Source organism: Ceratotherium simum, chromosome 23 (genome assembly GCF_057802395.1).
Source record: "Ceratotherium simum simum isolate JZ-2026a chromosome 23, ASM5780239v1, whole genome shotgun sequence".
Classification (NCBI taxonomy): Eukaryota; Metazoa; Chordata; class Mammalia; order Perissodactyla; family Rhinocerotidae; genus Ceratotherium; species Ceratotherium simum.
In genome coordinates, this window is record NC_141922.1 from 12,726,316 (window position 1) to 12,740,654 (window position 14,339).

General features: G+C 41.5%; 1 protein-coding gene across 3 annotated transcripts in view; it reads left to right on the forward strand.

The window, feature by feature from the left end:
* Window positions 1-14,339, forward strand: part of ASAP1 (ArfGAP with SH3 domain, ankyrin repeat and PH domain 1) — a 352,794-nt gene that overhangs the window by 266,246 nt on the left and 72,209 nt on the right. For all 3 annotated transcript variants that reach the window (XM_087447447.1, XM_087447446.1, XM_087447448.1), the window contains 2 exons: window positions 3,930-4,030; window positions 10,613-10,682. In XM_087447447.1, coding sequence (XP_087303573.1) covers window positions 3,930-4,030; window positions 10,613-10,682 — 171 coding nt within the window. The remainder of the gene's footprint in view (window positions 1-3,929; window positions 4,031-10,612; window positions 10,683-14,339) is intronic.

The window sequence follows — 14,339 nt, forward strand, 5'->3', positions numbered from 1 at the left end:
AATATTTTATTTTTAATGACGATATCCATAAATTGTTCCAAAAATTCCACCTTTGTCCTGGAGTCTCTCAGTAGCCCATCATAGCTGGTTTGCAAGTGGTTTGACAGATTCTGTGTTTTGCTCACCTTTCTCTTCAGTCTCTGGCGCATTGGCTGGCACTCAGAATTACTCAATAAATATTTAGTAAGATGAAACAGAAGGAATCCTTTGCCCACTCCGTTCATACCTTACGTTAGAAATTTGAAGCTTCTGTAATAGAAGTTTAGTTTTAAATTGGATACCAGAAACATTTATAACCCCGTTAAATCAGTAAGTGTGTAATTGCTTGCAGTTTAAAAAGATTTGAGATTTTACTCCTTAATAATGGATTTTGTATGTTAATAAGATTTTCTAATAACAAAGTAAGGTAAGTTGTCTGTGCTGCTAGTAGAGAATGGGAAATTGAACTCAAAAATAATACCATAGTTTCATTCTATAGTTTACATTTCTCGGCTCACATCATGGAATTTCCCCACAGTTTTATTTTAAGTTCATTGTTTGAATTTAGTTTTATGTTTTTTGCCTGAGTGAGTTTCTTATTTGCGTTTCTCTTTCCTCAGTACATGTTGATTTCTATTCTGCTATCAAAGGATTCAGGACCTATTTCGTTCCTTAAGTTGTGTTTTGTTTTGTTTTTTAAATTATCGTTAGTATTAACAACTCTCTGAGATTTACTTTCTCTAAAAGGAAAATCCTCTTTTCATTTATCTGGAGTCCCCTGCCAAGCAAGCAGAGTGGCCGTCATTTCTCAAAGTACAGAAATAATAATTTGCGTGACTTTCTTAAGCCGTAAAACTCATTAGTAGTTAATTTAGGATTGTTGATGGTAGACCTCTGAAATATGTTGCTTCCTTCTTGCTCGGTTTAATGGAATAGGCTTCTGAAGTCAAAGCCTCGAGTTCAGCCACCTGATTCACCTTTAAAAGCATATTTGTCTGGGCCGGCCCCGTGGCTTAGCGGTTAAGTGCACGCGCTCCACTACTGGCGGCCTGGGTTCGGATCCCGGGCGTGCACCAACGCACCGCTTCTCCGGCCATGCTGGGGCCGTGTCCCACATGCAGCAACTGGAAGGATGTGCAGCTATGACATACACCTATCTACTGGGGCTTTGGGGGAAAAAAAGAAAGGAGGAGGATTGGCAATAGATGTTAGCTCAGAGCCGGTCTTCCTCAGCAAAAAGGGGAGGATTAGCATGGATGTTAGCTCAGGGCTGATCTTCCTCACCAAAAAAAAAAAAAAAAGCATATTTGTCTGATGTAAAGCAAAGGCTGTTCGATCTGCTTGTTATTCAGAATTTAAAGTTTATTTAGGCTAGTAATAAATACAGGTAGGAATGTCTTAATGTTAATTTTACAGAATGTAATAATTTTCATAAGTTATCAGTGTCTGAATCCTTGTTTTAAAAAAAGTGCTTTCATTTTTAAAACTTAGGATTTTATTTTAAAGGTTAGCAAACCAGTTAAGGTGAGAGATGCATGGTTTCAAAGCTTTCAGACACTCTAGGAAGTACATAGGCAGATAAAGAGAAGTTTAGTTAAATGAAAAGGTTCCAAGGAAGAGAGTTACTCTTTTAATAAGAATTAATATCCAAGGAGATTTTAGATTTTGTTGTCAGTGTTTTCAGGAGGTATAAATGTGGCAAAGATCCCTGACTCCAGATCCATAGTTGAGTAATTTTCCTGTCATTTCATTGGGGTAAAGCAGAAACTGCTGTGGATTTCCTTTATCCCAGCCTCCTGTTGTGTCCCATGCCTCAGTCTACCAGCTGATCTAATTTTCCATCCCAATTGTTCTTTAATAGTATGATGGACACATTGCCACCTCCTTCACAAAAACCACGTGTGTCATTACCATTGTTAGTGGGGACTGTCACTAGAGGCAGTGGTAGAGGAAGACTGCTGTTTGCCTGTTTGCCTGTGTGAGGTATAGTACAATCCCTCAGTCATATCTCCATACGGAAGGCAGGAAAGTACCTATCAGGGAGGACAGCGTGACCAGATTACTGTGAGTGCAAGGCGGTGGCCCTGGTTAAAAGTAAACATGTAGGGGAATTTTTCAAGAGATTCCTACTCCCCACCCCTCCCCAGGTGATTAAAATTGTCCGGTTAGATGTTTCAGCTGGAGAGCATATGGCCAGTTAAAGAAATAACTCGGATTAAGAAAACGACTGGAGTTTGTAACCTCTTTTGTGTGAGTCAGCTTGCCTATTCAAGTGTGCAGTCAGCTCTCAGTTACCTACTGGAGAGAGCAGGACAGTGCGTGGTTAGAGTGTGAGCATCCACCTCAGAGACAGGGGTTGTGTCCCAGTCAGTGTCCTCAATACCTTCTCAGTACCTGGCTTTTAGGAGGGGTTCAGGACACGGTTTTGAGCACAGAACTCATCACGTGTAGAATAGCCTTACAAAGGTGCGTTGTCCTCGAGATGTTCCTTCAACTATGATTAACGTTCATTTGCATCCACTGAGCACGCACTGTTTGGTCCAGAAGGATCCTGAATGCCAGAAAGAGACCGTCCTGACCTTAGAGGCATGCTGTACACAAGCCATCAGTAAATAATGGCTAATTTAGGTGCCTCCCGAGTCACCATCACATTTCAGGGGTTGCTTATGAACTGGATATTTCTATTAAGGTCTCTTCACTTGGAAGACAAACAAACAAAAACAAAAAATCCTACAATTTGTGACTCTTTTTAGATTTTCTAAGTGATTCACTTTGGGTTTCACTGAAACATTGGTTCTCTATACACACACTTCGAGGTCTGTCAGCCATTTTAGCTTGGTGAAATGTGTACCTCATGTTCTCCCATTCAGCTTTTTTTCCTGTTCTCATTCAAATGACCTGAAATAAAACTTGATAAATATAAAGATATTTTATTGTCCTGTCACTCCAAGTTTATCATGATTTCAAAGATATGTGTGTGTGTGTGTATGTTCCGGTGTTAATTATCTTTACAATGATGTTTTCTCTGTGTATTATAAAAAGTGCTTAAATTAAGAGCGATAAGAATGAAATTAACTATATTTTCAAATGTTCTCTGCCTTTTTCTCTGTTGCTTTTGCCCTTCCTGATCGAAGTCTAGGAGAGTAAGTCAATACTTTTTGTGAGAATGCATTGTCCTTCTTCTGTGTCTAAAGCCCCATGTTCTCATTCGACGGTCCAACGTTCTTCATTTATTTCTTACATTTTCGCAGTGCAATGGTTGTGTCTGGTTGTGCCTTCTGTAGAAACGATGGGGGTATCCGCAGAGTGCTAACATTACATCCGGCTTATTTGCATCTGTGTTGTTCTGTTAGCCCTTGTCACTCTTTCACCACATCATACACTTTTCACTGCCATAGAATCATCTTTTTTAATTAAAAGCATGGTTATAGGTATATTTTTACAGAGCACTAGTTAGTTACAAAACAAGAATTTTATAACAATCCTTAATAACTCACTCAGAAGGTGTACTTTTTATCGTGGGGATTTTAGCAGAATATGTGGCAAGAGAAAGGCGTCCCTTAGGGAAGAACACATCCAGGTTGCATGAACTTGGTTTGTGGTCCACTTCCGCTTTCCAGCCCTTCCCATGTTTGCCTCTGCTGCCAGTGTAAACTGGTTTGAGTCATAGAATAGTCTGTCACTGCCGTGTGTTTGAAGAGGAGCTGGGTTCTGAACTAGAAATAGGGGAGGTGGTCCCTGGGCTCCCACTCTGCCTGGGACTTGCTTGTGACTCTAGCTATCCTTTACCTGCCCAGCTTCCTCCTCAAAAATAAAGGCAGGGACCTGACAGTCTTAAAGTTTCATAATTTTCTTAGTCCAAGACCAACAGGCAAAGGCTCAATGGCAGTAGAGTCAAGGATTTGAGAATTGTGCCAGCGTTTGTTTAATCTGTGGTTTCTGTTTTCTAGGATTCCCAGAGCCGGCAGGGAGGGTACAGCATGCATCAGCTCCAGGGCAATAAGGAGTATGGCAGCGAGAAGAAGGGGTACCTGCTGAAGAAAAGTGATGGGTACGTACAGGCCAGCCTCGTGTTCTTGGGTGCGCTTAGCATGCTTACTGGGTGTCAATAACCTGGGAACTTTTCTCAACCTCTCAAATAGGAAAACACACTTAAAAGTTTTCTAATGCACTAGCTCCAGACCATTAGCACCTGGTTTTCCTCAGGTAAGTCTGAGATATAACCTGCTATCTTTAAAAGAAGCAGTAATTGTTGTGGGGTCCCTAAATGGCTCCTGGAACTTGTAACATGCAATTGTAGGAAGACGAGAACCGAGTGGAACATGAAGCAGGCAAATGGCTTGCTGACTTCACACTCGCCCACCTCTCTGCCTTGATTCATTGCAGTTTTCTCTCCTAGGGTGGCCACCTGGCTGCCCAAACCCCAACCTTGAGAGTCAACCTTGACTCTCTCTTTCCTCTTACATCACAGGCAGTTTAACAACAAACCCTTCCATTTCTAACAAGAAATAGTACATTTCTTGCCATCTGTGCAGTCCCGCTCTGGGATGAGCCACCATCATCTGTCCTGGACTGTTTTAGTAGCCTCCTAACTGGTGTCTCTGTCACTCACTCTTCCCCTTCTCCACACAGCACTCAGAGGAGCTTTTTAAAAACAAAACGCTTCAGGTCCTTCCCATGCTTGAGACGCTCAGTGGCTTCCCATTGCTTGCAGGATCTTGCCCCTGCCTCTCTCCAGCCTCATCTTGTGCTGTTTTTCTCCTCTGGCCCTGACACACTGGCCTTCTTTCTGTTGCTTGAACAAATGGTTCTGCTTCACAATAAGTGTATAAGTAGAATCTTGATTATTCACTTTGCTAATTGTCATCCTTTTTTAAAAGAAAGCTTCTTGTTTTCTGATTGCTTGTGGATACGTGCTCCTTGGCTATATCTAGGATGCGTGCATTTTTTTGTTCTGTTTTAATTTATTTGTTAAAATTGCAACTATTTCTCCTATAAATTTGTGAGATCACTGTCAGTTTTGCTCATCATTTACTTATGCATTCAATAGATGTCTTTTGAGAGTCTTACTATATGTCAGGCACTGTTGTAGACACTGGGGATATAGCATTGAACAAGAGAAAGGCCTTATCCTTGTAGAGCTTATGTTCTAAGGAGGAGACAGTAAAGAAGGAAATATATGGGAGGTCAGATGGTAACAAGCGCTGTGGAGAAAGATAAAGCAAGGCAAGGGGTACAGGGCGGGTAGGGTGGTTCTTGCTGTCATACAGGGTGGTCAGGGGAGACTTGAGTGAGATGATGTTTGAGCAAAGACCTGAAGGAAGTGAGAGAATGATCTATATAGAGACCTGAGGGAGGAGAGAATGGCCAGGAGCATGCCTCCCACTGTGATGACACTCAGGAGTTTGGCCTGGCTGGAGTAGAGTGAGAGCAGTCAGAGGAGACAAGGTCAGGTGGGGGGCGGGGCAGGGAGCAGGGTGCCAAACCATAAGCCATTGAGTGAGATGAGGAGTCGTGGAGAATTTTAAGCAGAGGAATGCCATAATCCAACTTGTTTTGAGGGGTTTGCTCTGGCTACCATGCTAAGAATGACTGTGTGGGGTGTAAGAGCAGCAGCAGAGAGACTGGGTAGGAGGCTGCTGCAGAACCCAGATGAAGATGATGGGGGGCAGAGGGAACAGCCGTAGAGGGGTAAGAAGTGATCAGATTCTAGATAATGAAGGTAGGGCCAGCAGGATTGCTGATGTGGAGTGTAAAGAAAGAAAAGCATCCCTAGCACATAGCGCAGCACCCGACTCTTCGTAGGGTCACTGAATGTTTGCTGGCCATTAATTGAGTCCTACAAAAAGTAAAAGAAGACAAGAAATGCGAGTTACCAAAAGCACAGCTTTAACCTGGGCTGTTTTTAAGTGACACAGTGATCAAATTGTAGCCCAAACTGCATGATATCTAGTGTACATGAATTATTAATTCCACAGTTAACATGCTGGAAAGCCTCAGGCTCAGCATCCATTGTTTTCCTGACCACCTGTGGGACAGGCACCTCTTAGAAACGTGGTGACCTGTTATTGTTCCATCAAAAGGAAAGTTAATTTATGTTCTGTTGTAGGCAACGGTGTCCTGTTACCTATCTTTTGAAGCAGAAGTAGCAGTCATATTGTTAACAATACTCACCTAAAGCCACAATGATTTTCTTAAAATTAGAAGTGCCTGTTTCTAAGTGAAGTGATTAATATCAACATGTCCAAGAAAAGTCGAGAGTCTTCTCTTAGTTATTGTTTAGTTCAAACCCTAAAACGTTCAAGGATAGTACCATCTTGTGAGCATCTGCTGTGTGCCTGCCAGACACTGCCAGGTACCTCTCATTCAGCTCATTTGACACCTTCTACAGACAAGGCAACTCATCCAGAGAGATTAAGTAATTTGACTAAGATCATATAGCCAGTAAGTATAAGAGCCCAGATTTTACCTGGTCTTCTGACTTAGTGCCAGCGTATCGCCCCTTCGTATTTCAAAGGGGGCTCCGCTGCTGTTGACCACCCTTGGGATTTGCAAGGCATAAACTGGCATAAACTCACGTACTTGACTCTTCCGTTCTTTAGGTCTGTTCTTCCTTCATGCACTCATTCCACACACATTTATTAAGCGCTCTAGTGTCTGAGGCAATCTGCTAGATGCTAAAGGTAAAAGGTGAACGAGATATGGTGCTCACCCTCACCTTGCCACAGTCTGTTGGGAGGAGATAAGGGAACAGCTATTATATCTTAGAGTTGGAAAGGAGGTTGGAAATCGGGTGGTCCAACCTTCTAATAATTGCACAGAAAGCAAAGATGAATAATGATAACCCAGAACTGCTTGTGGTTGCTTTCTATGGAGGAGGAAAAAACTGGAATGCTTATACGTGCAGACAGAGTCGTTTGCTAATGATCAATGCTGATGTGTCGTGTGATTTTCTCCTCAGGGTCGTTTGCATTAGTAATTTCCAACCCTAGTTTTTGAATGCTCCTTGTTACTTAGAGGATTTTTATACAATTGGAAAATCAATTTAAAAATTTTTTAAATAATAATAAAACTTTATAGCCCAAAAGCATTTATTGAGAGGCAAAGGAGCAATTGCTTTACCTATATTTTCTCAAAATAGTCCTAGAAGGTGGGCATTATCATCTTCACGATACAGATAAGGAAAGTGAGTCTCCAAGGGGTCAGTAACACGAGCAAAGTCACGTAGCTCGTGGGTGATGGTGCTGGGATTGAAGCCCAAGTAATTGAGCATCAAAGTTGGTCCTCATTTAGTTGTACCAGGCCACTTTCTGGTAGGAAGTTCCTTTTGTGCTGATTGTGTGTGGTGCTCTCAGAACAGATGGCAAAAATCCTTAGTCCATTCAGGAGCTGTGCAGACTTGAGCAGAAGTCCCTAGAGTAAAAGCTTTCAAAGCATTCACAGAGATGGGGTGCCATGCTCTCAGCTGTGCAAGAGGATGACTTGATATGGGTCCCCTTCCCCTGGTGACCTGGAGGCATCACATGAACAATCTCTATATTAACCATAAAGATTAATGCTTTTGTGTTACTTTCTTTGGTTTTATTAGTAATGCAAGAGAATGTGGTTTTTTGTTTTCTTTTGTGTTTCCTTAATACACATGTATGAGGAAAAACTAATGAATAAAGACTTAATAAGTAAAATGAATAAACTGAGCCAGGACAGGTTCCTCAAGACTGAGTAGGTTAGGTTGGTTATTTGGTATTTTAAGTGTTGATAGAGAAGGGTGACCCTGGTTTTGGCTTAATGTGTACAGGGAACACCTCACCTGTGGTGTTGAATGTTTTAGGGTTTGAACTAAACAATAACTAAGAGAAGACTCTCGACTTTTCTTGGACATGTTGGGCTCTTGAGAGTGTAAGATGGGATGCAGAACTGCTTGCAGAGAGTTGGTTACATTAACCAAATGTATCCTCATTTGACAGATATTATCTTTAATCAGACATTCCCTATCTGGTGATTTAGGTGTAAGTTGAGGACGGTTTATCAATTAGTGGTTCTTCATTACCTCCTGAGGAAACTAGCATTTTGAGCACAGTGTGTTCAATTTACTTTTGGTCAGATGGTGTCAAATTCTTATTTCCCTCTGTAAAGCATGCTTTGGAAAATCTATGCTTCTAGTGCTAGTTACACAAACAAGAAGACAATATTATCTATGTTTAGAGATGGGTTTAAATTCCTGTTGTGGCAGATTTCTTAGAGGACTAATACAAGAAGGAAAAGGAAACACAAGATGATAGTATTTTAAATGCCTAGGAGAAGCTACAGTGGTCTCCTCTAATTTGTTTGTTTCCATGGCCACAGAAGACCTGAGAAGCCTTCTCCCAGCCTAGAGAGTCACTGTTCCCTGCATGTTTCCATTTACCTGATGGAAATGGTCCCAGCTAGTGCATTTGTACCTGCCTGCACCTGTGTGAATCTGCCACATGCAGCATCTCACCTGTACCTGGAGCGTCACAAAAACACTCCTCCAAGTTGAAATTAGTTCTCTTTGGCTTTTTCCATCCTTCAGCAACATCAATTCAAAATTTTCGCAATGTATATTCGCTCATAGCTACTTGTGAATGGTTTGGCCACAGTTTGCTTTCCTAAATGAATCATGAACCATTCTCTTACAGCGGCTCTGAGGCATCATTTTGGCTCTGAAAGAACCCTAAAGGAGAGATGGACGAGTTACCAAAAATGATGATCCATCCTTGAGCCCTGGACCCTGAGCTACTTTCTCTATATCCTGAGACTGCCCCACCCACACTCTTTGCATGGCAGACATCTTGAGTTACTTTCTTAATTTTTTTAAATCTAGTTTTTAATTAAAGAAGCAATAGATTCATACAACCTTCTTATAAAAGATTCATAGATATGGTTAAAAACTCCTCAGCACCACCCCTAATACAGGTCTGGGCCTCCTTCCCAGAGAGGAGTACTTTTGTCACTGTGGTATGCCTCTTTCCAGAACCTCCTCTGTATGTTTCTACATATATGTATATACCCATGGAAAATTTCGAGTGCTGTTTTATATGTCAGAAGTTTTTTGCGGTTTTTTGTTTGTTTGTTTGTTTTGTGTGTGTGAGGAAGATCAGCCCTGAGCTAAGGTCCGATGCCAACCCTCCTCTTTTTGCTGAGGGAGATTGGCCCTGGGCTAACATCCATGCCCCTCTTCCTCTACTTTGTATGGGATGCCGCCACAGCATGGCTTGACAAGTGGTGCGTCGGTGCATGCCTGGGATCTGAACCTGCAAACCCTGGGCCGCCGAAGCGGAGCATGCTCTTAACTGCTTGCGCCACCAGGCCAGCCCCATGTGATTTTTTTTTTTTTAATGTTACTAGATCATACCTGAATTATCTCAAAACAGCTTGCTCTTTTCAATCAACAATATGCTTTAGAAATCTACGTAAGTCAGCACATGCATAGTTATATTTTTTTAATTGAAGTATAGTTGCCATACAATATTGTATTCGTTTCAGGTGTACAGCATTAGTGATTTGACATTTATTTGCATTACTAGATGCTCACCCTGGTAAGACTAGTAACCATCTGTCATCATACAAAGTTATTACAATATTGTCTATATTCCCTATGCCATACGTTACATCCCTGTGGCTTATTTATTTTATGACTGAAAGTTTGTACCTCTTAATCCCCTTTACCTATTTCGCCCACCCCTCTAACCCCTTCCCCTCTGGCAACCACCAGTTTGTTCTCTGTTTCTATGAGTCTCTTTCTTTTTTGTTTGTTCATCTGTTTCATTTCGTTTTTTAGATTTCACATGTAAGTGAAATCATACAGTATTCTTTCTCTGTCTGGCTTATCTCACCTAGCGCAATATCCTTTAGGTCCATCCATGTTGTCATAAATGGGAGGATTTCATTCTTTTTTATGGCTGAGTAATATTCCTATATATATATATGTATATATATATACACACCACATCTTCTGTATCCATTCATCTACTGAACTGATGGACACTTGGGTTGCTTTTGTGTCTTGGTTATTGTAAATGATGCTACAATAAACATAGGAGTACACATATCTTTTCAAATTAGTGTTTTTGTTTTCTTTGGGTAAATACCCAGAAGTGGTATTACTGGGTGGAATAGTAGTTCTATTTTTAATTTTTTGAGGAACATCCATACTGTTTTCCATAGCAATTGCACTAATTTACATTCCCACCAACAGTGTACGAGGGTTCCCTTTTCTCCACATCCTTGCCAACATTTGTTATTTGTTGTCTATTTGACGACCACCATTCTCTAGTTACTTTATTCTTTTTAACTCCTACAATACTCTGTGGTATGAATGTAACTATAATGCATTTATTCTCCTGCTATTAGATTTCCATTGTTTCCCATTTTCGCTATCCAAAATAGTGCTATAATGAACATCCTTGTACGTGCCTACTAGTCTGAATTACCTTCTACCTGGGATAATAAAAGGCAACCAAAATTTTCTGATTTGGTTGGTTTTTGGTTTGGGGTTGAGTTTTCTTTGGTTTGTTGTTTTGTTTTTTTTTTTTTGGTAATGATTATTACACATAACACTGTATAATTGCATGAACCAGATACCATATCAGGTTGTGTTTGACTCACTCTTTAGGCTCCGGAAAGTGTGGCAGAGAAGGAAGTGCGCTGTCAAGAATGGGATTCTGACCATCTCCCACGCCACAGTAAGTGTGTCTGGTAATTTAAGTGAGTCTGGCGCCTGTTATGCCTTCTGGAAGCGTGGACTCGTCAGCAAACACATCATGTAACCAGCACTGAGATTTTCCCCAATGTGTTTAATGTATGGAGTTGGGTCAGAGAGTTTAGGACAAAAGAATTTGGTCTTATCTTGTCCTGTGGTCTGCTGCCTCCTTATGTGGCTTCACCAGAATTTTTTGTTTTGCTCCCTTAAACCAAATCAGGTATTCTTTTATTTTATAATCTTATCTTTTGGGATATATTATTGGTTTTCCTGAAAAAACTAAAGTTCTCTGAATTATAAAGGTGACAAAGGATGTTCTTTGTGTGAAAAAGTAATGTAGGAAATGAAATGTTCAGTCATTTTCTTTATTGTTACTATTTATTTAAATTACTCAAAAAGTCCATCATTATGTTAAAAGGTTAAAACATATAAATAAAACAGCAAAATAATAAAATTGCCTCAATTATGACTCCTCTTTCTTTAAGAATAAAGGCAATTTTATAGAACGTGGAAAATAATAAGTTATTAACACATGTGTTCTGTTTCCCTTCAGACTTTTTTTTTTTTTGAGGGAGATCAGCCCTGAGCTAACATCTATTGCCAATCCTCCTTTTTTTTTTTTCCTTCCCCAAAGCCCTAGTAGATAGTTGTATGCCATAGTTGCACATCCGTCTGGTTGCTGTATGTGGGACGCCGCCTCAGCATGGCCGGAGAAGCAGTGCGTTGGGGCGCGCCCGGGATCTGAACCCGGGCCGCCAGTAGCGGAGTGTGCGCACTTAACCACTAAGCCACTGGGCCGGCCCCTCCCTTCAGATTGTTGTCAGTAAATATACACATATGTTACACATAGTTATAGTTGATATTTACAATCTAACTAGAATTTTTATTTTTATGTTTTGTATCACCCATATCCAGCTAAAAGTCCTGTAATTTTGATAGATTTGTCAAAAAAGTTTCAATCTTGGTGTTAGTCAAAGACGTGCACAGTAAAATAAGTAATTACTATTTTGCCCTTTTAAAACTAGCAAGAAATTATTTTTTAATCCTTAAAGATGCAAAGATTATAATGAAAAGTGTATCAAATGGGAATGGAAATGGCAGAATATACCAGGAGTCTTTACAAAGGTGCATGCAGTTGAACCCAGTAATCCCAGCTTGGAGGAAAAGCTCATGGGTAAATTTCAGTACCCTGTGCCAGGTGGTGTCTCAAGTTATGATAAGCAATTAATTGTTAACAGGATAGTAGAAATGAGGGATGGGCGTTTATTACACTGGCAGTTTTTCATTATTCACAGCCATGTTTAGATTTCCCTCTTTGGAGGAGGAAAAGAAGTACCACTTACTAAGTACTTCTTCATGCCACACACTTCATAAGATTTATTTTACTTAATCCTCCCTACAATCCGTGTGGTATTATCACCTTCATATTACAGATGAAGAAACTGAAGCACAAAGAAGCACACGACTTGGCTAGTAGCTGGCAGAGTCAGAAACTGAAACACAGGTCTGTCTGACATGAGTCCATCTGCCCCTTCCCTTCAGCCTCTCTTCCTGAAGGACCCATTATCTTACTAGACTGTATGCCCTCCAGGGGCGCTTATCAGGTCCTGTTCGTCTGTCTTCTGCCCCTTCACAGACCGCGACACACGGAAAGTGGTCAGTACATAACTGTGGCCGAGCCCTTCCTGCTAGATGATTATGTGCATCTTAAAAATCACTGGCCTTTGGGGCTGGCCCACTGGCGTAGTGGTTAAGTTCGTGCTCCACTTTGGTGGCCTGGGGTTCGCAGGTTCAGATCCCAGGCAGGGACCTATGCACCGCTTATCAAGCCATGCTGTGGTAGCATCCCCCATATAAAGTAGAGGAAGATGGGCATGTGTGTTAGCCCAGGGCCAATCTTCCTCAGCAAAAAGAGGATTGGCAACGGATGTTAGCTCAGGGCTAGTCTTCCTCACCAAAAAAAAAAAAAGTAAAAAAAAAAATTATTGGCCTTTATGGACCTTGAGCAGGTCCATACATTACCTCTGTCCCTTTCCCCCGGCAGAACCTTTAGGGTGATTCCTCAGAGGTCTTCAGCTTGCTTCAGACGGCCCAGCTGAGGTGTGTGTTTTTTTTTTTTTTTTTGAGGAAGATTAACCCTGAGCTAACATCTATTGCCAATCCTCCTCTTTTTGCTGAGGAAGATTGGCCCTGGGCTAACTAGTCCATGCCCATCTTCCTCTACTTTATATGGGACGCCGCCGCAGCACGGCTTGACGAACTGTGCACGGGTCCGCGCCCGGGATCCGAACCTGCTAACCCTGGGCCGCCAAAGCAGAGCGTGCACAGTTAACCGCTACACCACTGGCCCAGCCCCAGCTGAGATTTTTTAACTATCATGCCAGTTGTGACCAGCCACCCATCTGATATCAGAAATCCTGCTAACAGACTTAGATCAATTAGTAATTATCACTGAGGCTGTCTAACAATTATTCATTTATTCAGCAATCTTTTATTAAGCTTCCACTCGGCCATGTGCTGGACTAGGCAACAAAGATACACAGGTGGAAAATGACCTTCTCATATCTAATTCCATGCCTAGTTACCTTATGAAATAGGAGTCCTATGAAGAACTTCTGACAGTAATAAGAACATTAGTTAATACTAAGTAAGCACTTACTAAGGGCCAGGTAATAGAAAATGCTTTACTCATATTGCCATGTGTGATTGTTGCCACGACCTACCAGATAACTGCTGTTATTAAAAGAGGTTAGGGAACTTCTCCAAGTCACACGACTGGTAAATGCTAGGGTTTCACGCTCAGAACCTCCATGAGTGCTTAATGGTCAGTGTTTGCTGGCTGCGCAGGGACCCACTCTGCTCATTATTTTGGTGATTCAAATACTTGTGGGGCTGTATCATAAAGATTTCTCATCATGTGATCCAAGATTGGAAACACTTAAGGGAATAGATAACATTTGTTGAGTATTCACCATGGGCAGGGCTTCGTTGTTCTCAGCACATATCCACAACCTATTTTATGTAGCTTCTGTTGTTCCTATTTTATAGGTGCTGCAACAGTGTCCATTCTAGCCCTATCTTTCTTTCTATGAGGGTGAAGATTCCCACCATCTAACTTCGATTTTTCAAACGCAATCCTAGCAGCAGCAGCATGGTGGCTAACATTTTTTGAATGTTTACCATCTGCCAGGCCTTCACCAGCACAGTAATGCATTGTGATATTTAATCCTTAAAAGAATCCTAAGTGAGAGGTGATGTTACCTTCATTTTTCAGATGATGGAGCTAGGGCTCCGAGTTCTTCACTTACCCAAGTTACACAGCTAGCAAATGGCACAGCTGCAAATCTAGTGCAGGTTGAGACTCTGCTCTTAAACACTCCCACACACCCCAAGACTTGAACTCTCCCTCACCTGCAACCCGAGTTCCTCCCCAGCATGGGGTCCCAAGTTGGGCCATCAGAAGACATAGCCCTGAATCGGGAGTGCTTTGGAGTCAGCATGTGAGGGAGGCACATGCCGGTACCTGCAGGCAGGAATTCTTCGATGGCCTGAACAGGGCGTGACTCCCAGAGGTGATTTATTTATAAGAACAATACAATGCAGACAACCCTGCACTTCTGTGATAAAAACCTCAGTGTGG